The sequence below is a fragment of the Phragmites australis genome, chromosome 1 (genome assembly GCF_958298935.1).
Source record: "Phragmites australis chromosome 1, lpPhrAust1.1, whole genome shotgun sequence".
Classification (NCBI taxonomy): domain Eukaryota; kingdom Viridiplantae; phylum Streptophyta; class Magnoliopsida; order Poales; family Poaceae; genus Phragmites; species Phragmites australis.
The window spans coordinates 8,621,042-8,648,670 of NC_084921.1; the positions used below are offsets into that span (position 1 = coordinate 8,621,042).

At 43.3% G+C, this 27,629-nt stretch overlaps 2 protein-coding genes and 1 pseudogene across 2 annotated transcripts; 1 reads left to right on the forward strand and 2 right to left on the reverse strand.

Annotated features, from left to right (window-relative positions):
* Nucleotides 1-10,552: 10,552 nt before the first annotated feature.
* LOC133906713 (extensin-like) lies at nucleotides 10,553-11,703 on the reverse strand. The gene has a single exon (XM_062348726.1). The coding sequence runs from the start codon at nucleotides 11,348-11,350 to the stop codon at nucleotides 10,841-10,843; it is 510 nt and encodes a 169-aa protein (XP_062204710.1). The 5' UTR covers nucleotides 11,351-11,703; the 3' UTR covers nucleotides 10,553-10,840.
* Nucleotides 11,704-20,526: 8,823 nt separating this feature from the next.
* On the forward strand, nucleotides 20,527-22,304 carry LOC133930840 (uncharacterized; annotated as a pseudogene).
* Nucleotides 22,305-23,069: 765 nt separating this feature from the next.
* LOC133887470 (protein MOTHER of FT and TFL1 homolog 2-like) lies at nucleotides 23,070-25,691 on the reverse strand. The gene is made up of 4 exons (XM_062327438.1): nucleotides 25,497-25,691; nucleotides 25,318-25,379; nucleotides 24,893-24,933; nucleotides 23,070-23,294 (listed from the first exon to the last, which is right to left on the reverse strand). The coding sequence occupies exons 1-4, from the start codon at nucleotides 25,689-25,691 to the stop codon at nucleotides 23,077-23,079; spliced, it is 516 nt and encodes a 171-aa protein (XP_062183422.1). The 3' UTR covers nucleotides 23,070-23,076.
* Between the last annotated feature and the right edge of the window lie 1,938 nt (nucleotides 25,692-27,629).

The following is a 27,629-nucleotide window of genomic DNA, read 5'->3' on the forward strand; positions in this document are numbered from 1 at the left end:
GATAATAAAATATGATTAATTGATCCTAGGCTTGTCAAGGAGGACTTGTACAGACGAATTCAAACTTTATTGAGGACTACTTATTGAAATGTCTATTTCACTATCAATACAAGACCGTCATACTCTTACCCTACAGCTTTAAGTACATGTTTACGTGCTAGAGCGTTATGCTTTTATGGGTAACTCGATTCTAGTACTAATTTGTTATGGTGACATATTTCTACAGTTTTTATTAGATTCCTCTTATCATTTAACCAAACTTGAGTAAGATTATTGTCTTAGACTCACAAAAGATAAATAAGTCAACCTGCCAAGATCTCATTGACATGATAAATATGTAAACTTGATCATTAAACCTTCATGTCGATTGCATCTAAGTTTAATTGGTATTTATATTCATGTATAGGATGTACATAAGATACTGCAAAAAGAATGTTGTCTACTTTCCATACAGTAAGCAGTATAATGTAAAAACTGACTTCCTGATACACATGAAATATTCATATCTTGTATTTCCTACCAAATAAAAAGGTCAATTCATTCTACTGATGAATCATTTTCTCTTAAAGTGTATAAGGCAGCCACCGAGTAACAATCTCTACAGGTTCTATGCTCTTAGTTTCATACACATTCAGTAAAGATAGAGACGCTATCATGTTTAATGATTTTAATGTATGAAAAAAATTACACATCGATGCATTCTTTTTAATTTCTATACATGTTCAAGGACTAATTTTTCGATTATTCAAACGTAGCGCTTTAAATACCACACACGTGTGATACTATCTATAGAAGTCATTAAGGAACATATCACATGATTCTTCATCGAATATGTTATCAACCTAAATGGTGAGTTTTATGAACCGATTGTGCCGTCGCCGTGTGAGAGAACTTCAAATAACACAATACCTTCTAGTAAAGAGTATGCGATAAGGAAAAAATCTACCACGGGCTTGCCAACGTATATATGTTCAAATGACACCATATTTCTCAATTCGACGCGCTACCTAATTTAGGAGAGGATGTTGAACTAGATTTTATGGAAGACACTGACGAACCTTCATATATACGCTATGATCATAATAAAAGGCGAATTGATAAGCTAGATTAAGTGGTTTTATTTGCATATTAATGAAGGAAATGAATTACTATATATTAATAAATGTGTTTTTATTATTGATTTATATTAAATATATATCTCATTGTATGTATGTATTAAGAAGGAGAGACACGGAGAGACGAGAGAGAGGGAGGAGAGGGAGGGAGAACGCTATCGTCTGGTGGTTTCCACCGGTAGTGATCCCTAGAGAATCACTGCCGGCTGAAACCTTGAGCCGGTAGTGATAACCATCTTCATTGTCGGCGCCCCGGACTAAAACCTTGAGCCTGCAGTAATAACTATCTTTATTGTCGGTGCCCCGAACTGATAATGATAGTCGGTGATTATTACTGTTCCTTGCCTATTACTGGTTGAAAAATAGGTATTGAAGGGGTTTACTGACCGGAAAGGAGTTTCGGTAGTAATAATGAGTGTCTATTTTTTTTCGCGTGAGTAAAGATCAGACTCTTTTTTTGCACGAGTAAAAGACTGTAGAAGCTGACGAGTGGACCTAGCTTGGGAACGCAGAGAAATGAGAATAGTGGCAGTACTAGTAGGAGCACAGATTGTGCTGTACAGGCAGGGCAGCCTGCAGGTAGACGAAGATCGATCAGACCGCATCCCCGCCCCGGCCGGCCTGGGCAAGAAACAATGTGTTTGGTGTCTATCGTTTGGTGCATGCCTGGAGTGATGAAACTACCGAACAGAACAGTCATGATGGCGCCGATCCTCCCCCGACACATTTGTTCAGACTACGAATTCCGGTCTGCCGCTTGTTGAGTGTTGAGGTAGAAAGATCCAAAGCTGCGTTCATGATATAATTTCCAATGCCATGACAAACCCCTGGGCGTAATAGCTACGTAGCTAGGAGCGAGATTCTCCACACCACTCTACTGCCTCGCATCACTACGTTGATCGTCACAGATTGGATTGGAAGGAAGCTGACAAGTAAAAGGAAGAGCGGCCTGCCCTCCCTTTATTGTGAAGTTGTTGCCGGGCTGTCAGATGAATGAGAAGCTTCCTTCTCTGAACTCACCGACCCACCCAATCAGTCCTCGTTACTGTTCTGCTAAAATGTTGCGCAGGCATGTACTGCTCACCGTTGTTCACTCCTACTTCCACCTTCAGGAGTATGTACCAAACAACTGCTGTTCTACTCGATCCTAACCGAGTAATTACCACGGCAATGGATCGATACAAAGCTAAGCTATCTGGTAATTAACCCAGTTAGTTCATTGTATGTAAAAAGGGCACTGCTGTCGGTGACCGCGAGAAGAAGATATGACAACACTTCTTTTCTGCTCATCACGTTCATCTGTCGGCTCTCGATCCTGAAGTACTATACTGCAATGCAGGCATATAATCTTCAGACTTTAGTGTGTGTGTGGCCTAGAAAGATTAGCTTGGCCCATGTAGCATAATGAGATAGGCCAATAATTTCCTCTTGACAATACTTCAGATCAGATAAGGAGTTGCAGCTAACAGGCCGGAGATGCACTTCACTCCAAACATGAAGTGCATCAAAGATTCATAACGCAGGCCACCATTAGGTCAGGTGTCCGGCCGGCCGGTTCACCTGCTGCGATCGAGTAATTGAGGAAAACTGGACTACATCAGACTCAAGGCAAGTTCAGAGAGTAAATTAAGACACGTGTAATGATAGACCAACCAGCCTTGCGATTGTCTAGCTTAAATTGTACAATAGTTCAGTTGATAGAGTCTCCTATCAAGAAGACTGTCCACCTAGACTCGAATTCGAATTCAGGTGCTCGCTACAGAAACCTTGTTAAGAAATCTGATTTCAGCGTGATATCCCTACCTATAAAAATCAAAGCCCAGGAACGTTTCCTCTCCGTGGTTCAGGAAAAAAAAAACTAATTAAGGCCTATGCCATGCTTGACACTGGCAATTGCATGCGCATGCAGAGAATCTGCAGCTTTGCTAGCACGTGAATTCTCAAACAGATATGCCTGCTATGATCATCGTCTATCGTCAGTAAACTCCTTGGACTGTAAAACACATCAGTTACAATTAACTACTTACAGCTAGCCCGCAGCAAGTTAATTCGCTGCTACGAAGTACGAACTGCATGATGAAATGTGCGAGATATGCATGCAACAGTTTCGTACCTCACTTATATTATTCTCTTCTTGCTTCATTTGGTGGCACACGAAGAAAGCGTGCCTGCGTGCGCCTTTGAACTCTGTTAGGCTGAGCCCAACGGATTCACTTCGGGGATAAAAATTTCATCGTGAAGGGATTTTCATTCACTTCAGCGTTTCAACGGTTTTCTTTTATGGTTCTTTTTACGACAGGATTCTCAAGATCATTCCCTTCAGGACGGGATTATCTCTCCTTTCTTTTCGCGATTCCCCTCGAAACAAAACTGTTGGAGATGAGAGAAAATAAAGGAAATGAGAACGAGGAGAAAATCGGGAAGAGAACAAAATGAAAAAAATATGGTTAGAAATAGTCTTAGAAAGGCCACAAAAAGCACGGCGCGCGACCTGCTCCTCTCCTCCATCTCCAAGGATGGAGCATGGAGGTCGATCGATCGTCTATATTAGTATAAAAACTTCTTTTTTTTTAGGTTGACAATCAAAGAATGAGGCTTAACTTCTTCTTTTTTGTGTGAAATTTGGAAATAATGTTAGGAACCCTTACTTTCACGTAAGAAGGAGGTGGGCGTCCGGTTCGAACCCGGACAGGTGGGGAGCTGTACCAACCAATAAACCTAATTGTAGTTTTCGTGTCATTATTATTTCTTGACTTTGCTATCTGTATGCTTTGGCATATTTTTCTGCTATTCTTGGAATAGTGGAAAAAATATGTCCCTTTTTCTCCCTCCGTTCATGAACAAAAGAATACTATTGATAATATCATTGTTACAACTCATGAAGTGAGCCATGAATTACTTTCATGAGCTATTTGAAAGATAACATGTGCTTTATGGCACTATATCAGTTTCTGCTTACTCGTAAGTTATATTAATAGACTGATAGTGATGGGGCGCAGTAGTGATGGGGTATTGATGTTAGTTCATAAGTCATGTGGGAAGAATATATCGTCGTGGCTTATGAACCGGCAGTGATAAGGGTCATCACTGTCGGCTGATGGCTTGAGCCGGCACTAATGCTCAACCCCATCATCACTGCTGGTCGAAACCACCGATCGGCAGTGATTCGATCAAAAATGACATCTTGTAGCCCAAGATATTAGAGAAGTTTGACTTCCCTGAAGATGCAGATACAAAAGTAGCTAAGTATAAGACGCTAATGATCATGGACCTTTCATTTAAGAATTAGAAAGGTACACTAAACAGTACGTATGTGCAGAAATGTACAACGCTAGATTTCCTTAAATGGCCGCAACGGGAAGATCATTGGCAAGCCTTTGTGGAGTACAAGTTGTCGGAAGAAGCACAGAGGTTGAGTGATGTAAACAAAGCAAACTCGAAGAAGAACCTCTACCCCCACAAAGTCGGCAGTCGTGGGTACGTGAGGAAAGAATAGCAGTGATAACAATAGCTAGATAAACTACAAGAGAGAGGTGTCATGCCTGAGACGAAGGGCTGTAGCAAACGATCGATATGCTTCCTTCTTAGAAGGGGTGCTTCTTACTTGTTTGATGGAAGCTTATGCTTTACAACCTCCAAAGATCAGGAAGTGATGCAAACTCTTGCAAAAAAAACCTTATGGAAACCCATAAGCAATCTGCACAAGGCTCTTTCAAGCCATATAGGGATAGAGATAAGCTCATCTTGGCATTGGGAAACAAGGAGCATGGTGATCGCACATGAGTCATTGGGGTAATAGGTTAGAAATATGGATTCCTAGGCGACGTCGATAGTTACAAGAGTTGAAAGAGATCTCAAGAAGAGCGAGATGCAGAACGAGAGGTAGGACAAGCTAGGATGATGAAAATATTTGAACAAGCGCTACAAAAAGAGAGAGAATATACAGATGAAAAGATATCACAAGCAGTACAGTAAGCCCTCGTACGTAAACGGGGCACCATTGCGAGCGAAAAGGAACGATCGACAATATCTCCTAATGTTGCGCGCTCCAGCCCTGGTGGTTGTCGAAGTAGTTGTGCGTCCATAGGAGTTCCGGGAGCTAACCCCATAACTTATCTCGTGGACCTCATCACAACACGGACACCATGTGAACTACACATTGGTGCTAGAAACATTATCATCAAGGTGGCTTTCGGCGTGACTTATCCCCATGGCTCCCATAAACATTTGCACGGACGTCTGATACCGGAGGGCTACACCATGGTCGAAATAGACGAGACAGTTGACCAGTACCATCATATTGAGGTGGACTACCCCGTAGAGCAGGGGACGAACACTGTAGGAGAGAATGATCACACATTCATTGTGTGGGAGAAAGCCTACATAGTGTTTCTACCAGGGATAGCTTCCGAGAACCTATACTCTCCATGACACCCTGAGTTATCGCCGCCTCGTAGATCTCCCTCTCGTCAGCCATCTCCTAGAAGAAGTCCATCTCCTCAGCCATCGCCTCAAAGAACTCCACCACTCAAGAAGCCAAGCATCATCAAGAAGCAAGCCATCAGCTTGGAAACATGATCAGGTTGCCAGCATCCAAGCAGATGACATCATCTAAGAAGTCGATACCATCTAAGGTGGTGAAACATAAGGATGTCTATTTGCTCACTGTTAAGGAAAACAAAAAGATTATGGAAACCAGTGTCATAGCTCATTTCCATCCTCCACCACCTCCACCGAAGCCTGTTGTGCTTCAAGATACCATAAAAAATTTCATGAATATAGCCAAAGCTAAACAGACGGGGGCGGCTTCAAGTAAGCCACCGGTTGACTATGAACATGTCAGTAAGAAGCAGGCTATGAGCAAATCAAGTCCAATCGTTTAGGATGCTCCAAGCATTGAGGACTTTCTGGCTTCTTCTAGATTAATAGCGGAAGAACTAGCATGACTTACTATAGGAGCAGATATATCAAAGTCGAATGTTATATGGCCATTTGAGTTGGGCAAATCTTTGATCAAACCAGGTATAGAAAGAAACCTTACAACTCAAATGCATCGATTACATCATTGGTACTTGGAGCAATTCAGATAGGGTATACAGGTGTTCCTCCGTAAGGTACAGAGATGAATATTTCTTCAACGGGGATGACTACTTCTGGGTGAAGTTCAAGTGCTTGTATGAAATGTACAAGAAAAATGCCCTCGACGTGCCCATAATCAGAGCGTGGATTTTGTAAGTGACTTATACATATAATTCACGTTATATGATCTTGTACATTAAAATCATATGGTTAACTTCTCTCTTTCGTAGAATGGAGAATCAAGCGTGTAGACAAGAATTAGATAATAAAGTATGATTCATTGTTCCTGGGCTTGTCAACCAGGAAATAATACGGTCAAATCTAGATTTCATTGAGGACTACTTATTGAAGTTTCTGTTTCACCACCAACACAAGACATTCATACTCTTACTCAATAGCTTTGAGTATGTGTTTGTGTGCCAGAGTGTTCTCCTTTTATAGGCAACTTGATTCTATTACTAACTTACTATAGTGACATATTCCTGTAGTTTTTATTGGATTCTTCTTGTCATCCACCCAAACTTGAGCAAGATCATTGTCATTGACTCATAAAAGAGAGATAAGACGACTTACCAAGACCTCATTGACATGTTAAACAGGTAAACTCAATCATTTAATCTTCATGTCGATTGCATCTAAGTTTAATTGGTATTTATATTTACGTAGAGTGTGTACACAAGATGCTGCAAAAATAGTATTATGTACCGTCCATACAGGAAGCAATATTATGTAAAAACCGACTTTTCGGTACATAGGGAATATTTGTGACTTGTATTTCCTACTGAATAAAAAGGTTCAATTCATTTCACTAACAAATTATTTCCTCTTGAAGTGTATGAGGTAGCCTGTCGGTATATTAAGTAAAGGGGTACCCTTGCTAACGTGCTCCGCAGGGGACCTAATAACTAGAGGAGCATACTCCCCGAGGTTTGGTCGATCATACAACCAAAGTGCGACCACAGCGACCAGTCTAACGCCCGCACGACCAATCTCCCTATACCATCGCTTACACCCGCTACCAGCCCCATTGGTCACAGGGCCAGATTTGACGCAACCTGTCTAGAGCGCGGTTACTAATATACACTCAAGTGTTTTCTTTCCCCAGGTGCCAGCACCAGGGGACGAAGTCATGGACGGTGCAATCGGGCATTGTCCTGTCTCATAGCATTAAATGTTGCAGGGTAGAACTTTGCAGGCCGACACGGTGGCGCACGGCGGATGGAACGTTGTCAGCATCCTGACCAGGCAAGTGGATGGGGTCAACACAGAAGGGCACTGTCCTGTCTCGTAGCATTAAATGCTGCGAGGTAGAACTTTGCAGGCTGGCACGATGGCGCGCGGTGAATAGGACACCATCAGCAGCCCGACCAGGCAAGTGGATGGGGTCAACGCAAAAACCTTGTCCCGTCCCATAGCATTAAATGTCACGGGATAGAACTTTGCAGGCCAGCACGGTGGCATATGGCAACCAGATGCATGGTGCCCTCAGAGCAAGTGGGCACGCCTGGTCCTCCATAATGATGGTTTGTATTATATATTAGGATGAGAAGAGGTCTTTTGTTTAGACCCACATGTAAGTTCTTCTCCTCCCTACTATATAAAGGGACGAGGACTTCGTTCCTAAAGGGAGAAAAAGGAAGGGTCTGGGAACTTGCGAGAACATCATCTGTAATCAACTGAGATTCTTTATAACACACAGGACGTAAAGTTATTATCCTCTGGGAGGCCCAAACATGTATAACTCCTTGTATCCCCTAATTCGCCAAACACACACACACACACACATTCTTCCTGAAACACCGTCCATGCGCTCACTGTCCAACATACCCTGGAATCACTGACAGGGATTTACTCTCTACACAGCCACACGGTAACAATCTCTGTGAGTTCTATGTTCTTACTTTCATTCATAGATACAGCCCTGGCGGAGAGGCTATCTTGTTCAATAATCTTGAGGTATGAAATTATATATCAGTGCCTTCTTTTCAATTTCTATAGGTGTTCAATGACTAATTCTTGTGATTCTTAAAACGTAGTGCTCCAAATAACGTACATGTGCATTACAACCTGCAGAAATACATACCATTCAAGAATAGGTCACCGAGTTCTTCATGGAACATATTATCAACTCAGTCGGCGAGTTTCATGAATCAATCGTGCCATTGACGTGTGAGATATCTTCTAATGATTCTGTACCTTCTAGTAGAGAGTATGCGACAATGAGGAAGGCTACCAGGGGGTTAGACGACTTATATATCGTCAAATAATACCATTTTAATAAAGGATATTAATTACTATGTATTAATGAAAGTGTATTTATTATCGCCAAATATGTGTCTCATTGTACGCATGTCAGTGCACTTGGTCCAGAAGCAACGGCTCGTAAGCATGCCCAGAAGGAGGAGGAGGAGAGACTGGCCCGTCAATTGTGCGTTGTGGAGGAGCAAGAAGTAGCGTCCCGTAAACGTGCTCAGGAGGAGGAGGAGGAGAGGGTGACCCGTCAATGCCCTGTGGATGAGCATGAGAGAGTGGATCGTCAGTGCGCTGCAGAGGAGGCCGAAGGCTCAAACCGTAGTGGCGTTCATGCGTCGGACTTCGATGTCTTTGATACGCCAACGAGTCTGGAGCTTAGACGACGCTGCTGTTGATCATGCATGGTCGGGTCTTCTGTTCCACGACCATCGGTCCCTCGACGTCCCTAGACGTACACACGCCATCAGTCGTCTGTGTGGAGAAGCAGTCCTCATCACGAGAGATGTAGAGGGATACTGGATTGACTCAACTCGACCTATTTTTCAGGAGGTGACATGTAAGAACTATTATATATATATGTGTGTGTTTGTCGATGCGTATAACTTGTAATATGTGTTCACTCAAATATGACATAAATTATTATGTATTAATGAACGTGCCTTTATTATTAATTTACATTAAATATATGTCTTGTTGTATATATGTATTGATAAGAAGAGAGACAGAGAGATCGAGGAGATAGAGAGAGGACAAAGAGAGGGAGCACATGGAGGGAGGAGAGGCAAATCATTGCGTGTTGAATCCAGCCATTAATGATTATTTGGTAATCATTACTGACTGATGATTTCAACCGACAGAGACAACTCTTTTACTACTGGTCCTTCAAACCAAATATAATTAAAATAATTATGGACTATCCCTATCGGCTCTATTTTAAAGCCAGTAATAATACGATGGTACGTAGTAGTGTCTCTCTAGCTTGGATAAGGTATTTTGGCCCGGTCTGATCGACGCGTGCCGGTCACTTGTACAGGCACACATGGACTTCCTACTTCACTTCAGCTAGGCATAGTGTACGGTCACAGTGGTTATTAATGGAGAATCACTTAAAATAGTCGCGAAAGAGAGAGAGTATTTTTTATTTCCAAAAGGTATCGTAGTATCCTTAAAGCGAGATCACAATGGTGTGGAAAATCTATGCTAAACTCGTCTCAAAAACTCGAACCGGTCGAATTGGCCACGAGACACGTGTGGTACATCGTAGGTTGTACTATCCACCAGGTAAAAAGGATAAAGGGCTCACAAAAAATCTTTTAGGACTAAAAACTGCATGCGGAGAACCGACTAATTTTATGACTCGAGCTAGGAGTCCTCTTTCTTTTTAATATATATTTTTAGACCATTTTTTTCTTTCTGAGAAGAGGTTCCGAGGCATGAATAGTAGCATAATAGTTATTCTAGGACTCACAATTCATAGAACCAAAATCCCAAAAACAACACATCCTTTCTAATTAACCTAAAACGACACCCAAAATTTAGCTAGTACGAATCAAACTATGGCCGTAAAATCAGAAAACAAAAAAGAGCGCTGCTTGTACTATCCAACAGTCGGCAAAAATCTTCTTTTAGAAGTAGTATTTACATTTATGCCACCAATTGTTTCTATACTAGTTTTCACTTATACTTCCCCATTTCGCTATATTTGTTCACGCTCACTGTTGCTCACAGACAAAAAAAATCCAAAATCAATGCAAAAGAAAACAATAAATCCACTCAAAATTAGTTGCCCCAAACCTTTGGAACACACAAATATTCTTAAGTGCTCTAAATGCAGGTTTTCCCCCCCTTCACAGCAACACTTTGTATTTAAAATCTCTTAGAAACAACAGAGCTATAATCATCACAAGTTAGTTTTTTCATGTCAATAGAATTTATGCAAACTCTGTTGTTTTTCACTCGAGAAGTACCTAGATTTTCCTCGCAAAAGAAAGAGAGAAATCACGTCGTTTGAAAAAAAAAAGCACTGCTGGAAAAGAAGTGTAGTTGCACAAGGTTGCATTCTGCAATTAGAAAAGGCAATAAAAGGACCGGATTGCACCATCACGAAATCAATGGTAATTCGAACATAAAACATGTGTTATTTAAGTTTGATCAGAGACATATATATGTATCATATAGTCTGATGAACACGTTTCCTATGATATAAAAAAAAACAGATGGATCAACATACATACATGACAATAACAATTAAATTTACCGACAAAATAAGAATTACCAAAAAAAATCTTACCAATTTCCTTCTCTATTATTATTATTATTAATTAACACGGAACAGAATTAAAACGACATGCACTTGATTACCATGGCTCCGACATCGATCGGTGCAGTTACCATCACAAGGCCAAGACTCCGGCCACCACCGACGCCGCGAAGAGCACCGCGCGCCAGTCCGCGCCGCGGGCGGCCGCGTCGTTCGGCCTGAACCCGGGGTCCTGCGGGTAGAGCGTCCCCGGCGGGCTGTTGTACGCCGGCAGGTTGGGCGGCGTGAACCACCCAGACGGCGTCGGGTTGTACCCTGGCGTGGGCGTGTACGGCGTCGGGGTGTACCCCGGTGTCGGCTCGTAGCCTCCTCCGGACGGCGGGGGCGGGCAGTTGGATGTCGGCGTTGTGGGCGTCGGCGGCGGCGGGTAGTACTCCGGCGGCGGAGGGGAGTACACGGGCGGCGGCGGCGGGTAGTGCACCGGCGGCGGCAGCGACGGAGGCGGCGGGCTGGCGTACACGCACGGCACGCCGCAGGGGTTGCCGCACGGGTTCCCGCAGTTGTCGTAGGCAACAACCACCGTCGCGACGACGACGAGCACGAGCATCAGCAGCAGGTTGCACGGCTGTGGCCGCCGTGCCATGCTGCTCGATCTCTTCTTCCTCTTCTTCACAGACGGCACAAACTTAACAAACTTTTTCTCGCAGCTGTGTGCGGGGGTTGTTCTTGTGCACTGGATTGTATGCTTCTCTTCTCTTCTCTTCTCTTTTCTCCTCTCCTCTTCTTGTTTGGTCGGGGTCGGGTGTTTCTTTTGCGATGAATTTGGGTGGTTATAATGGTCGGCGTCTGCTTTAGCTTTTGGAGTGGAGGTCGTCGTCGTCCTTCCTCCTCCTCCTTTGTTTGGTGCCGAGCGTTTATGCGTGTGTTTTCTTAGTAGCTAAGCAGAATATTTATTCTCCGGTGAGAGTAATTAAGCTAAGGCCTAATTGTATTTATGCCTATGCGATGCCATCATTATGGACCAGCCAGCAGTGTGCTGTGTGTGTGTGGAAAGGCGACGTGATTTAAACGTCTCCATTGCCGCTGTGCTGTGGGATCTATCTCCTCCTGCCACGTCTTTGAGGGATTTGGCTGAATCCAATCTCGATGGACCCCCACAGGTCACAAAATTGCAAGTAGTGGCATTTGGAATTGGTAGATGCTGCTAGCTTTGTTGCATGTAGATTAAACGAGGGATGCTGGTAATGGTTATTTTTCAGAACATTGGATCTACCCTACTCTTCTGTTCTTTCTTTCTTTCTTTCTTCCCGTTGCTGATAGTGATGGCATCGAATTGGATGAGCTGTTGCAGCTTTCTGAAACGTTCCTATTACTGACTCGTCAAATCCGTGCTGATTGACAAGTGTCAGCTGATCTAGTAAGTTCTATCTCTGTCCATTTATGTAAGACGTATTTTTATTTAAAAAACTTAAATATTATAAAAGTTGATCAATAATTAGTCAAATTATATATATAGTTTATAAAAGTTATATCAATAAATTCGAATTTTAAAGAATTTAATATGATGTTATTTTTTAGCAATTGACAATATATTGTAAGAAAAATTGAAGATTAAAATCTATCTTTGAAGATATTTTCATTTTAAAATACGTCTTACATAGATGGACGGAGGGAGTAATTCACACTTTGTTTTCAGAAAATGGAGTATACTATTTAAGCATGTATTTTCATCATTTAAGTGTTGCATTGTCGAATGGGAAAAAGAAACTGGACATCAACTGCTTCAGAGTTAGTGGCCATTGCTGTTCTGTACCGCGAGGTGAGACCTGAAAAGGATAGGTCACTGCCTAGCCATAAGACGTCACACCAGCCTCTGTACTAATCCACTAATGTTGGACTAAATAACAAGCGTCCTAGCTTTCCTCAAGAAAAGTTTCGAGTGTTTGCCACGTAGATATGGCAAGAGGAACACTGAAATGCAGAGAGATAGGAGTAGATCTCTTTTTTGTTTGTGCAGCCTGAAATAGGAAGAGAAATAAACTTCGTGTAACATGGAGAAGATATGTAGATATGTCTTATTCAAACCACGCATCTGATGGAGCAGAATTTCAGGAACGAAGCTACACTTCCGTAAACAAAGATGCATCTGAACAAATCTTCTCTATGAACAAAGAAACAGAGATACTAGAACCGGAAAAAGGAAAAGGAGACAGGCCTCTTTGCTAGATTGTTCAGAGCTACATGCCTACATGTGCATATGAAATGAAGGCCTAATGATACTCAGGCAGTCTGGAGCGAATCTAAATTCATTTGACACATCCACAGCAGTGGATGAGGCTCACTGCAAAAGCAAGAAGAAAGCAGAAAGCACAGAGGCCGCCAGAGGAAGCCATGCCACTGCCCTGCTAACATGGCGTGCCCCCGACAGGAAGAACCCTGGGTGCTGAGGGTACACCGTCATCGGCGGCGGCGGCTGCGGCGGCGACCAGGGGAACGGCATCGTCGAGACCCCGGCCGGCCGTGTCGGGCAGAACGGGAACGGCGTGGCGGTTGCCGGCGGCAAGAATGCGTCGTCGGCAGCGGCGCAGGCGGCTGACCACAACGACACGGCCGCGACGAGCAGGATTGAGCGTAGAGATGGCATCTTTGCAGTCTCTTCGCTTCACTCGTCGGAACTTCGGCCACCGTGGTTGCTCGATTCTAGATGACGTCCTTCCTTAATCCGGCGTGCCAATGGCTAAATAGCGTGGAGGCGGAAGATACCCGCCGGGAGAACCGTCTGATGCCCATCGGAGCGCTTTCAGCCGCGTTGATGCGGCACCGAAGCTTTTTTTTCTCTCTCTCGTCCTCTTCTCTTGCTCTTCCTTTCCCTCTGATCCCGGAATGCTACATAGCTGCTGTTCATGAGTTCTTTGTCAGAATATTTTTGAAACGAACAAGTTCTTTGTCAGAATGTAAGCACAATTAAGATGGTAAATTTGAGGATTTGATTAATCGTAAGGCTGTGGTTAAGTCTCGATTAATTTGAGGGAGTGTGAGAAAATCGTGTGTCGGTGCCGCGTCTCGTTGCAACGTTACAAATCTTCCTGCGGGTGAAAGATTTGGACTTTCGACGATGTTAACTGACAACGACACTGACAATCGACATGCATGGACTCCAGTATCTGGGTAACAAGATAAGTTTGAGGTCAAGAAAATTTTACACCGGCGAGCCAACGGCCGAGGTGTTAAACCAAAGTGCTAAAAGTCTGAACCCACAATTAGATTGTCGACCAAACGTCAATTTAGATTCTTTTTCCTTTTAGAGAGAACTATCAAACAAAAGTAGCTATCCTTTCTAATCTTCACCTAAGGTAGTCAAAGCTGATGTCTTACATAAGTATCTCTTGCGTAGATCACAAGTAAGGGACTGACAAGTCATCGTTGTTCAACAAACTCTGAATCATGTGCAGATACTAGTCGATGACAAGGCAATTAGAGAGGCACTGGCTTTTGCTTCACTCCTCATCTGCAGCTCCAGCCCTCCTCAAAGTGAAGTCCCTTTCCAGTGACTGAAACCAAGTTTACTGAAAGGTGACCGCTCAAGAAACCAGGTTACTGCAGCCCAGCAAGAGCCTATTGACAGAGAGCGGGGAGAATCGGTTGGTTGTGATGTCAAGCACACTGATTTGAACCCAATGAGCAACGAAAGAAAAATTGTACCAGCTTTTGGAGCATTTGCAAGATGGTACAAAGGAAAAGCAGGTCTAGGATGGGACTGCTCACCTGCAGCAGCACTGATGGATGGTGGAATTTTTTAAAAAATAATATTATTTTATTAAAAAATTGCAAAAATAATAAACAAAATCCGATATTTACAGAAGTAAGTATCTGTTGACACGCAGAGTGCCGATTAGAGATCTGTCGATACTCTACGTATTGACATCCTACTTGGCAGTGGGTCCGGGTTCTGTCGGCGGTAGGTCTTTATGTCCCGTGACGATGTTAAAAGAAAAATTCATAACTTTTTTATATGATCTTATATGGACATGATCTTTATATGAAAATTGTGCCTCTCGATGAGATCTATAACTTTGTAGTTGAACACTTTTCCATTTGAATCCGTTTAGATGACTAAAAAGTGATTAAATTTTCAGATCTGAAAACTAGATATGAAACTTCTAGCCACCTTTTGGATATCTACACGGATTCAAATAGAAAAGTGCTCAACTACAAAATTATAAATATCATCAATAGATACAAATTTTATATAAAGATCATATTCATATGAGATCGTAAAAAGTTATGAATTTTTTTTAATATCACTTGCAGGACACAAGAGCTGACAGATATTTATTTTTGTAAATATCAGATTTTGGCTATTATTCTTGCAATTTTCTAATAAAATAGTATTCTTAAAAAAAAGGCTTGTGCATCGCACGTAGACTGTTCTGGCTGAGAAAGAGAGGATCGGAAGGGGAGGAGTGTTCCAAGATGGCACTCAAAATAATTCAGGGTTGGGAAAGCCAAGTGGGTAACAAACCTCTTCCACTGGAAGGTAGCAGCATATTTGGTGATGCTCTCATCTCCTACTCTATCCTTCCCCTCCAGGATGGACAGGGGCATCGATGATGTGTGGGTGTCCCTTATCTTCGCTTTTTGGCAACCAATATTTCTTCTTCTTTGTTTATTTGTCATGTATGCAGTGCATTTCAGTACATGGTACAATGTATATGCTGGATACCTTTTATGAATTGTGATGAATTCAGAATATGAATGGAATGGCACAGCAAAAATGAGGAGATGCAGGTCTGACTATGACAACGGCATGAAAGAGGAATTGTAGCTGCCAATTTTGTTAACATTATTCAGTTTTCGTGACATGGAAGGAAGTTAAACTTCCAGGGTGAATGCACACACATAATTATATCACGGGTCGTGATCAGTCAAAAGGGCTTGAAGCCTCGAATGTTCTTTCCAACTGTTCTTTTTCTGCAGTTGTTTTTCTTGACTGAACTGGCATACCTTGCTGCACTTTAGTCCTTCCAGATGGAACACATTCCTCATCCAGACTTTCACTCGAGTATCTGTATTCTTGGAGAGGTCCCTTTTCCAGATGTTTGTCGCTACTGCGGTGGTTGCCGGTTGTGGCATAAGTTGCAGAAAATGAAATGATGGACCAAGGTTAAAAAAGAACATATAACCTGTTGCGGGGTATTAGGGCAAGTTAATTGTCTCCTTATCTTATGCTTATTAAGATAGATGATGAACTTATTACATAAGTACTCTATTCCATTATCAATACGCAAACATTGTATTTTCTTATTGAGTTCACCCTCTACCTTCTCCATAAACTCCTTAAATTTTATAAATATCTCACACTTCTCTTTCATAAAGTAAACCCACACGTACCTTGAGAAGTCATCAATAAAAGTCACCATGCACCTCATTCCTCCGAGAGATATTTGCTTGACTAGGCCGAAAACATTCGAGTTTATGAGATCCAATGGTCTCTGAGAATGATGCTCTGACTCCTTATATGGCAATTGATGAGCATTTCCATATTGACAACCAGAACAGATTGTGTATGTCCAGATGTCCACTTAAGGAAGCCATTTCAGCACTTGCTTCTTTATCATCACATTCAATTTATTATAGTTCACATGTCCAAGCCGTGCGTGCCAGAGATCACCGGTCTCATTTCTCATAGTCTTGTCCGTATATGTGGACTCTACGGAGAGAACATAGACCGACTCTCTCATCATCCCTTCCATGATAGGTGTGTTGATCACCTTCACTTTTTTAAAAAAAATGATCACCTCTTCTAGCCTAAAGAGCATATATTTTCCTTTTGCTGTCAATTGAGGAACCTAACACCAGATTATTCTTTAAGCCACTGACATGATAAACCATCTCAAGTTGGAGTTGTTGAGGACCATACATTGAAATTGCCGTCTTTCTGATATGAGAGATGGGAAGTCTTGACTTGTCTTCTATCAGCACCACTCTCCTTCCCTTGTAGCATGTCATATCTTGTAACTTCTTACTATCACTTCTCATGTGATTGGAACACCCAAAATCTACAATCCAATCATTCTTATAATTTACTCTTTAATTTGTGGTTACTTCAAAAGCAGGTGCCTCCATGTCTTCCTCCAACTCCTCTTCATCTATTTCTTGAGAAAAAACAGCTTTGAGGTCCCATACATCTTCACTTGTGGATGCTTCCTCCTCCTTCTTCTCCATTTTGGTGGTGGCCATATTCCCTTCGAAATGCCTTTTTGGCAATCGATAGTCTCGAGCGAAGTGACCCTTCTTACCACAATTGAAGCATCTGTCATTTTTCTTTCTCATGTTGCTGGTCTTCCCTTCTTCCTTGAGCTCCCCCTACAGAGTTACTTCTCTCCTTCATGTGATACTTGCCACCTTCTATCCACCTTGGCTTGGGTCTTCCCTATCCTCGAGGTGGACCCTTCTTCTTGTTAGTGAAGAGTGCCTCCTATTCCTCTTTCACGTTAATACTTCTCATCTGCTTGATTAGCTCCACTTGATTAGCCAATAAATTTTCTAACTCCACCAAAGAAGATTGAGTAGGCCATCCTATGACCACGACTATAAACCCACTATATTCGGGTCTAAGATTGTGAATGATGATTTTCCTTATACAGGCCCCGCTCACCTTCTCATCTGGTGCAAGCTCGAATATATCTAGACAAATACACTTCACTTTTATGAAATATTGACCGATAACGCTTCATTCTTCTTAGATAATAATTTCTCCAAAGTCTCTCAGGCCACCTTCAGAGTCTCCGCATCTGAGATGTGTTCCAATAGGTCCTCCTCAAATGTTGTATTCAGTATGAACATAGCCTTGCCATCTTTGATACGCCACTTTCGCAAGGCATCAACACCCTCTTTTGGTGGAGGCACTGTCTCGGTGCTGCGAAGACCTCCCATAAGTCTTGACCTTGTAGGTAGGACTATATGTAGGTGTCGGTGATATAGGAATCAGGGGTCCTCGAGTTTCGAGGCCAGGACAGCAGAGTGTCACGTGGCGCCCTCTCTCGGGGATTATCTCCCCGAGGTCTGAGAAGATCAAGTTCTGGGAGAGGGTGCTCAGGGCTATGAACAGTGGTCCCCGAGTACCCGAGTTCCCCGATGACCCGAGAAGGCCAAGTTCCGGGAGAGGGTGCTCGGGGCCATGAACAGTGGTCCCCGAGCAACCGAGTTCTCCGAGAACCAAGAAAAGGAATATCCGGGAGGGAGTGCTCGGGGCTATAAATAGTAGCCCCCGAGCACTCACAGTTCTCCGAGGACCTGAGAAGTCCTTCGCCAGTGGTCCCCACAAGGGCTTGGCAGTGAGGTGTCATTTGGTGAGAGGCCCGATGCTGCATTTAAGAGGGCGCGTGGCCTATCACTTCCAACCACTCCCCCCACGCCTGCTGTCAGTCCCTGTCATGGTCTGGCAGGGAGACGTGGGGACATTTAATGCGCGGATCCCATCGCGCGTCATCCGGCGCGCCTCGGGATAACATCGCAGGGTTCAAGGCATATCGCCTGCCGCCCTGCTGTGTCAGGCTCGCTCTGATCGGGCGGGCACGCGGGGTGCTCGGTGGCTACCCGGTGAGCCCTCCCTGCAGCACCCGCCGAAAAGTAGGATGATGATGACAGGACCGGACAGGGGCGCGTTTTCAACCCCCCGTCACATCAGATTGCAGCCCATGATAGTTGCTTTCCATTTATGGCGTCTTGGAAGTCGTGCCATCCTTTTTGGGCATGCTACCCGCCCCGACGGGGTATAAAATAGGGGCGGGCTCCCCGGAGAGAGGGGATCAGACAACTCTGGATGGATAGATCGAACTGAGAAGATCGAAACACACAGAAGGCAACAGCTTCTCCAAGACCGAGATAAGCTCACAAAACTCTAGTTTTAGACAAACATCCTTGTAACACAAGAGATCCTCAGAGAGATATTCCCTGAGCATTTATAGCATACACACAGAAGTAGGGTATCACACTCCGTGCGACCTGAACTTGTCTAAAATCCCTTGAGCATTTATTTCCTCCTGCATCCAATCATCCATTCCACCTGCATCTCATTTACTCCTATTTATTTCACGCACGAGGTAGATTCAGAATCATCCCCCGGTCGAATCTCAAATGAGGTCCCTCCGGATCCCCGCTTGTGAAGTTCACCCTCTGACAGTAGGTCTTCCAATAGCCATAGTTATGGCTATTGAGCTTCTTGATCCCACTGCTTGTGCCAGCAAGATCTGCCATGGTAACTAATGCTCGACGTCAAGTAAGCTTGTATGGTCCCGGACCAATAAGCTTCATAGTCCCAGACTATGCACTGGCAAAGTCTCCCCTTAGCGTCTTGACACCACATTGAACACGGTAAGCACCTTGTGTTCACCAAAGCCTCCTACAGACGGTCTCAGACTGCTGGCTCTGATACCAATTGTTAGAATCGTGATGGTCCTAATACCCACTAGGTTGATGATCTAAACTATACCAACTCACGCAAACCCATTAGCCATTTTTAATTTCTAATTACTTAGGGTTCGTTTGGTTGCCCGTATGACTCAGCCTGACTCGTATCTAGTGAGAGAGGCTGAGTTGAGCCAGGCTGGGGAGATATAATAGAGTCTATTTGGTTGGTTGTATGTGTTTAGTCTGGTTGAGAAGAGATTATATTTGATTGCCTATATGAGTATATATTGTATGAGATTGAAATAAAAAAGTGTTAACATAATATTTATTTTGCATAAATACACTCTACAGTACTTAATTTATCATATTAAGCCTTAGTCAAATTTAAAATATACTAATATGAGTTAATATTCACTAATTAATACGCTAATCGTGTCATTAGTGCAGCTCCCGTCGGCCTAGCTCGGCAAAAACACAGATGAAATCCGTTGCTGCAGGGTCAGGCTCGTGCCCCTAGCTTGCATCGCTCGGGACATGCGCGAGGGAGCCCTGAGGCAACCAAACACGTGTGCAACATGTGGCCTGCACGCGCGGGCCAGGTCAACTCGCGCCTAGGCAACCAATCGCCTTCTTAGTGTATTGGGTCATATTCGACGGTAGAGACACCTTTGCACTTCCGGGTGGCAGAACCTATCTTCAGATGAAGCTGACTTCCGGGTGGTAGTGTCAGCCTTCATATGAATCCCAGACCCTTATGATCCCAGGCGGCAGAGCCAACCTTCAGATGGATCACAAATGTAATATGCATTAAGTACTTAGAAACTAATAGCCTACCTGAGAGATTACTGCTTGCAAGAAGATACTCTTTATTACAACACCAAAATATTGTACAGGGTACACAACACTCTTTGATTGATGGCTAACATAACACTCACCCTTCTCTCTTACTCTTTTAGCTCTTACTATCATGCTCTCATCTACCATGCTACTAGTTATGTATTGTTATGATAAGGATGACACCTTCCTTGTATAGATATTCAAAGCTGTTGGATGAGTAACACTTGATATGATCCTGACCATATCATGTTATAAATATCTAATCTCTAAAAAAATTATTTGAAATATCTGTATTTAGATGATTCTAATTTCTATCATGACAAAATAATTCTAGAGGATTTCTAAAATATCTTAACTCATGTACCTGTGACGGAACTCTATTAGTTAGCTTGTAAAACTGGAATGATTTGCTAATGGAATGGTCAGTATGTTGTAGATGATGGCATCCTTTGTTAGATGCTCGCAAAGTACTGCATCGTGCATGGAGACGAACGCCTCCTGAAGACGAGGCTTGCGATTCGATCTCACGGGGTAAACTGTAAAAAGCAATGGGAAGAAGTCGAAATAACCATGGAGAGGAGTCAGGCAAGTCAAGGCACCGCAAAAGAAAAGCCCATAGGATAGCAAAAATATTTCTAAAAGCCCACAAGATCCAGCCCGGTTTGAAACCCAATGTTGTCGGCCCAACTGGAATTTGAAAAAGGCTAAGCCCAATTTGTGCAACTGTGTTATCTTTTTTTCCCTTTTTCTTAACAAAACTAATCATTTCAGCTCCATATTAAACCAGCATCTGATCAGAGATTTCAATTTAGTTTTACATTTTTTCACCTGCAAAAGACTGAAATTCACAAAATATCAATCATTTGTCGCCAAAATCCCACAGGTTAATGAACGAAAATTTTGAAATTAGATATTTCATTCTGAAATTTTAATCGTTGATCTGATTTCCTTAGTTGTCCCATGAGTTGTTTAGAGACGCACTTAGAGGAGGAGGGCACGGGGCCTCAACCCCCATCTGGTGCTCTACGGAGAGGAATGAGAGATAGAAAGGAGAAGAAGAGGGAGAGAAGAAAGAAGGGGAGACGAAGGGGGGCACGCACTGATGCTACTTGGCGTAGAAGCAGGTTTGCTCATTACGATGGAGAGAAAAAGGAAGACAAACTGCAAACAAATACGGAGTAAGAGTCACGGAAAGAATCTTTTGCTGAGAAAATGCCGTTTGCGTCCAAACCCGATGTGACTGTCCCACTCACAGTCTCCGGCACGCGCGAGGCGGTCCAACTGGGAGACCGACCGACATGATCGATTAGACGATCACCGTGGCCGGCTGCTAGTGACAGACAGTCTCCGGCGACGACCTGACCTGTCGTCGTCGATCCCGGGCGGTCAACGTGAAGTGTCTCGCACGGCGAAGCCGAAGCAGTATACTGTGTGATGGTGTGACTGTGGTAGCAGTAGACTATTGACGTCGCCCCCGTACCTTGCAAGTGGCTCTTGCTCTTGCCACTCCATGCCCAAGTCGACCACACCACCACGTCCCACGCCGAAGCGCCGGCACCACCAATCCTCCTACTGGTTGCCGCCGCCGCAGTCGCGACGGTCGTCGTCTCTCTCTGCACCAGCAGCAAGCACGCCAAGCCGTGGAAGCAGCGTGTGGGGTCGTCGGCGCCAGCGCCGGCGCCGGCGGCTAAGGAGCAGGTCGACGTCGGCAAGAAGCAACTGCTCGCCAGACGCCTCAGCGGCATCAGTGGCAAGGCGGAGGCGGTGGCCAAGATGGTCTCGTGGAACAAGCAGTCACCACCGGCGGGCGACTGGAGCAGCGGCGGCGACGACGACCAGACACAGCGGCGGTCGGGGCCGTCGCGGAGGAGGAGGAGGCGCTGTGGAAGAAGACAATCATCATGGGTGACAAGTGCCGCCCCCTCGAGTTCTCCGGCCACATCGTCCACGACCCGACGGCAACCGGCTGCAGCCTCCATCTCCACCGCCACCGCCGGCGGATTTGGTCAAGAAGGGCGCCGCCGATGCTGCCGACATTTAATTTAACGACGATTCGGCGCTGGCGTCAAGCCATGCATGCATCAAGGTTCTTGATGATACTTTGTTCGAGGTTTTTCGATCTTGGCGCGCCGTGCTAAGGTCAATTTGCGCGTCAACACGTACGTGCGGGCGTGCATAGACCTCTACTGCTAGCTCGACATGCGTGTTTATAGATTTTGGGTAACCGACGCTAGCTTGTTGAGTTGATGTGGCCACATGATATCGATCGGAAGCGTGCTAAGCTAGCTACTTATTTATGCTTCTGTAAGCCTATTTCGTGATCATCGATCGATACATCAGATTTATCTCCGCCCCAAATGAAGTATCTTTGAGACTATCCTCTAATTCTCTCGATCCTTTATTCCACACTCTCTTCTCCCCAAATTGCCTGCATATGCATGATGCGACCATGCATGACATCATCGCAATCACATCGATCGATTAGCACAAAACCAGAATAGGAGACCTTACAGTGTACCGATACCTCTCTTCTTGTAGCCGAACCTCATGAAGGGCGAGCTTTTTTATTTATATATTTTATTTTTTCAGAATTAGAAAATTTTGTCTATTTTGAAAATTTATAAATATATCGTCCAATGATGATAAGAACGTGTACCGTCTAATGAGTAATAAGAACCTGTCGCCTGTTGAACGTCAACTAACTACAAGTGACAGATGTATAAATCATTAAATTTTTAAAATAAACATACATTTATGTTAATTCCGAAAACATAAAATATATAAATAAAAAATTTCCATGAAGTGTGCGGTTCGTGCCCTTCATGGCCCGCGGAGCCCATGTCCCCGGCAACAAACAAGGCCATGACAAGCCGCATGTCTCAACTTTATTATCCGGACCAAAAGAGCGTTTAAACCATAGCATGCACGCAGACGCGCACACGTACATACTACATAGACAACCATACGAACATTACAGAACAGAGTGTGTATATATATATATATATATATCTTTCGGTTAATTAAGCTTATTCACCGGCGGTGGCTGACCGGCCGGCGGCCGGCCGGAGTCGTCCGGTGCACGCATGCATGCAGCTGGCCTGCATCGGCAAGCCCCTGCAACTAGCGGCGGCGGTTGGCGGGCTCCTTCTGGGAGTTGAAGTAGACGACGGCGGTGGGGAGGCCGAGCTCGTGGCGCGCCGCGAAGGCGCGCGTGTTGAAGTTGGCGCGCTCCTCGGGGGCCTCGGCGTGCACGCGCGTCTTCTGCTCGAACAGCACCAGCACGTACCGGTGGATGCCCACCGGCGGCCGCGGACCCATGTACGCCACCACCTCCTCACCTGCAGCACGTCACAGCATATGCAGTAGCCGGTTAGACTTAACTGCGCAGCCGCCGCCGCCGCCGCCGCGCGCGGTACATGGCATGCATGCATGCGCGCACGCGTGGCGGCCTAGCTCACACGTACGTACGTGTCCAGACAGTGCTCCCCGTGCAGCGGCACACGTGCCACTCCTCCTTGCGCCAGCACTTGGCGGGCGTTGGACGGGACGTGTGACACGTGTGGCGCGGCTGGTGTTTCCCAGTGTACTGCTGCCAACTCGCGCGCGGCGCGATCACGGCCCCGCACGCATGGTCCCATGCATGAGAGTTTGTGCCATGCGATTGCGCGCGCAGAGCATGCATACCTAGAGCAAGAAAAAGGTATATTTTCGTACTGCAGATATATTTGCCGATGTTATATTCCTCTCAGATTATCGGAAAGCATGCAGATAGAACCGAAGATTCCGCAGCTTCCCTGTTTGTGAATGATGGTTGTTCATTTCGATGGATCATTATCTACATGCCCCTTTTTAATATGTTCTACTATTCTGTATCTGTATATTTGTCGCGGGCTAAAGATGCATTGTATATAGTCACGAAATAGGGAAAATATCAGGTGAAAAATCACACATTCGTGGAGCCCATGACTAGGGCTCCTTGATCGAGCTAGGCGAATACTAGTAGTATCCAGTATTGCACAGGACCAGAAAAAGTGTTTTTCTACTTTTCAAGATGAGAAGGTAAATACTCCCCCTGTCTTATAATACATGACGTTTTGGTCTTAGGCATATGTATTAAGGTAAAAGATAAAATGATTATCTTACCTTTCTGTATAGTATATTGATTTATTAGTAATAATGATGTAGCATGACTAGAAAATGAGATTTGCATTAGCAAGCAAGAACATAATAGAGGGGTAAGATTGGAAAATTTGAGATGCAATTGCCTCAAAAACTTAGAATGTTATGTATTTTGAACAAAGTTGAAGAGGCTAAAACGTTATATATTGTGGATGGAGGGAGTATCTTTTAGAGGATAAAATTGGGTCAACAAATCATGGATGGTTCGATGTCTTGATCACCATTGTGATCGCAGCTTATTTGACCATGAATCTTTATCGTTTTCATAGTTTGGTTACATGTGCAAGTTAAGTATTTGTATTTCTTAACATAATACACTTCAATCGTTTGGGCTTTTGGACAATGATTTCAATTTTCATTATATAGTACAATTTATAAAAAGAGGTTTTGAAAACAAAAACAGACTAAGAGGACACAGTTATTAATCAACTCTGTAATATATAGAGAGCTATTAATTACTAATGCCGGTACAAACTAAATGTAGGACACAATTATTAATTAACTCTGTTGAATGCAGAGGAAAACAAGGTGAAAAACATACATGAAATATTCATTTACTACCTTTAATTTGTAGTATTCAGTGGTAACAATTGTATACCAAAATTCCATAGAAATGCAGTACTACCCTTGAAAGCATTTAGTTTCTAGTACATTGGTCATATGCATATATGAAGAGAAAAGATGCACATATGGATAAAAGTGCAGGCATGCATATATATTCAATAAATTATTTATGATATATAACTGAATAGCTCACCTTTGGTTGCATCCGTTCCACCTGGTATGTTAGCCACTATCCTGCCACAAACGCAGAAAAGCATATTGTGGGTGCAGAAATAAAAAGAGTGTCTAGCTAGTTTACTAAGGCAGAAATAACTAAGAATTAATACTGGTATAAATCAAAATGACAAATGGATAAGTAATTGATTTATATAACCTGCTAGTAGAACGAAGAGTAATTCATTTAATTTATATAACCTACATATATAAGAAATGGTACGAGGCATGGTCGATCAGCAGGTTTTTTTAATAGAGCTGAGGTCTCAGCATGCATACAGATAGCAGAAGAGAATAAGGAGGTCTTGTAGACTTGGAGCAGGCATTCGTGGAGGTGAAATATACTCCAATTCTATAAAAGATATAATCGACACTTAATTGTTTGTTTTGCCAAATCGTACGTACCATTGGAGGTATTCTCGCATGGTCGGGTCGCTAGGGCTAGGCGCATCCGGGTCCGTCATGATCTGTATGTAACACGCAGCAAGATGCATGCACCTATGTCATTGTTGCGCGCGCGGCGCTTGCCTGTTCGAAATCAAGCGTGCATGCACGCACAAGAAGGGGCGACGTGGGTACCGTACCAGGGTGTAGAGGTCGTTGCGGCGGCCGGAGATGCGGACGAGCGGCGGGGCGGCGGCGGCGGATGGCTTGAGGAGGCAGCCGTTGCTGATGTCCTTGGGGCCGTAGGCGACGGTCATGAAGATGGAGGGCACGAACAGGTCCACCACCTCCCCGATCACGCGCCCCACCACCAGCGGATCCACGAGCCGCGCCATCGATCTTTGCTCGCTCGCTCGATCGCTCACACTAGCTCAGCTCACTTCAGCTTCTGTGTGTGAGAGAGTGTGCGCATGCAGCTAGCAGCCTTGCAGTGTCGCACTAGTGTTTGCTGCGTCCGTGACGTGTACAGTTACGCACGCGCGAGCTACGTACGTGCGTGCCCGTCAAGCTGCAGGGGCAGAGCTTGGCACGCAGCAGAAACGGCCGCCATGGGACTTGGATTATTGGCATGACGCAGCGCATGCAGGGGCCCGGCAGAGGCGACACGTAGCTCGCGTTGCAAGCTGGGGCTATCGTGCAGCGGCGCGCGCCACGTGTACCGAGATGATCTGGACCATCTGGGGGACGAATCTATCCATCTATCTATGCGATCTGGTATCTAGTTATCTACCAGCTGCAGCTGGTTCTTCCATTGATCGGAGGCTGGATTCTTCCTACACCCCGAGGGCTCACAAAACCATTGAAAACCGGTTGAAGTTCACAATATTCAATCAATTCAGTCCGCATCGTATTTTAAATTCGATCGGTTTTTAAATTTAAAACAAAAAATATTAAAATAAAATAAAAAATCTAAAAATACTAGAGATAATTCTAAGACTTGATGTGAAAAAAATTCAAAAATAATATTGTTTGCATCATATTTCATAGAGAGAAAGTTTGAAAAAAAAATACTAAAATGGGTCGTATGAACTGGATGATTTGGTCCATCACATTAAGGAAAAGCTTAATATGTAAAAACATATTTTTTATGTAGAAAGTATCTTAAGAGGATCTTTAAAATTAGTTGCACTTCATTTAGATTTTTATTAATTTCTCCATAATTTTTACAAAGTTCACAAGCATAAAGTAAACGTGTTAAGAAATAACAATGTTATTAATTTTTTCATGTCTACCATTATTTTTCTGTATAAAGAATAATATAAGTAAACTAATAAAAGTGGCTTCACTAATTTTTGAGATGTGGTGGGTTAGTTATGAATTAATTTAGTTGCAACACATTTACACAATCATGCATGTTACAATAACTATTTCATGAGTTCATGTATTTTTAAAAGATATAGAATCATATAAGAAGACTAACAAAATTTGTTTCATGATTTTTGGATTAGCAAAGAATTAACTATGCATTTAACTAGATTTAGAAAATATATTTTCTCATATAAAATATTTAACTTTTTTATGAGTATAAATACTTTTATCATGTAGATCATGTTACAAGAAAACCAACAAAAATTATTTCACTTGATTGAAGCTTAGATGAATTAGTTATTGATGTTACAAGATTGGGCTATTTTTTTGGTTTTTTGGTTGAATTTTACTGAAATTCGAGAAATATTTCATTAATTGGGAAATTTGATCGGTTTTTGACTAATTCATTCGAATGTGGAAAATGCGGAAAATTTGGTCGGTTTTTGGTATAATTCAATCATTTTTGATCGAATTCGAGCGGTTACAAAATGTCAATTCGGTCGATTTTTCATGCGATTTACAACTTTGATTGAGTGAATTTGGTTAAATTCTCACCAAATTTTGAGTGATTTTTCTGCATTTTACGAATTTCAAAAATTCACTAGGAGGGGCGGGCGACCCTCAAACGATTTTGTTAACCCTGCTACGCCCTCCGGTTACAAATAAAGTCATTTTTGAAGAAGATATGGTCTTTAATGTATAGCTTTGATCACTATTTTTTATTAGAATAATTTATAAATCATTTAAATTTGTGATATTATGAAAACATTTTTGAAGACAATATATGGTTTTAAAACTAAATATTTTCAAAGGTATTGTTAGTTAAAGTTTTAAAAATTCAACCAAACTTTTTGCAAAATAATATGTATTTATGACTCGATGGAGTACTATAGTGTGTGTTTGGTTGTCCGTATTAGAAGCATCCTGATTTTGCTTGTGCATATATTCTCGCGGAGAAGATCGTT

Bases quoted from the DNA above. Each gene is read 5' to 3' on its own strand.
- LOC133887470 (XM_062327438.1), bottom strand. From the start codon at position 25,691: ATGGCGCGGCTCGTGGATCCGCTGGTGGTGGGGCGCGTGATCGGGGAG. The intron at 25,380-25,496 runs GTACGGTACCCA...TGTTACATACAG, and splicing joins GCAACGACCTCTACACCCTG to ATCATGACGGACCCGGATGC. The intron at 23,295-24,892 runs GTGAGCTATTCA...GACGTGCTGCAG, and splicing joins TGGAACGGATGCAACCAAAG to GTGAGGAGGTGGTGGCGTAC.
- LOC133906713 (XM_062348726.1), bottom strand. From the start codon at position 11,350: ATGGCACGGCGGCCACAGCCGTGCAACCTGCTGCTGATGCTCGTGCTC.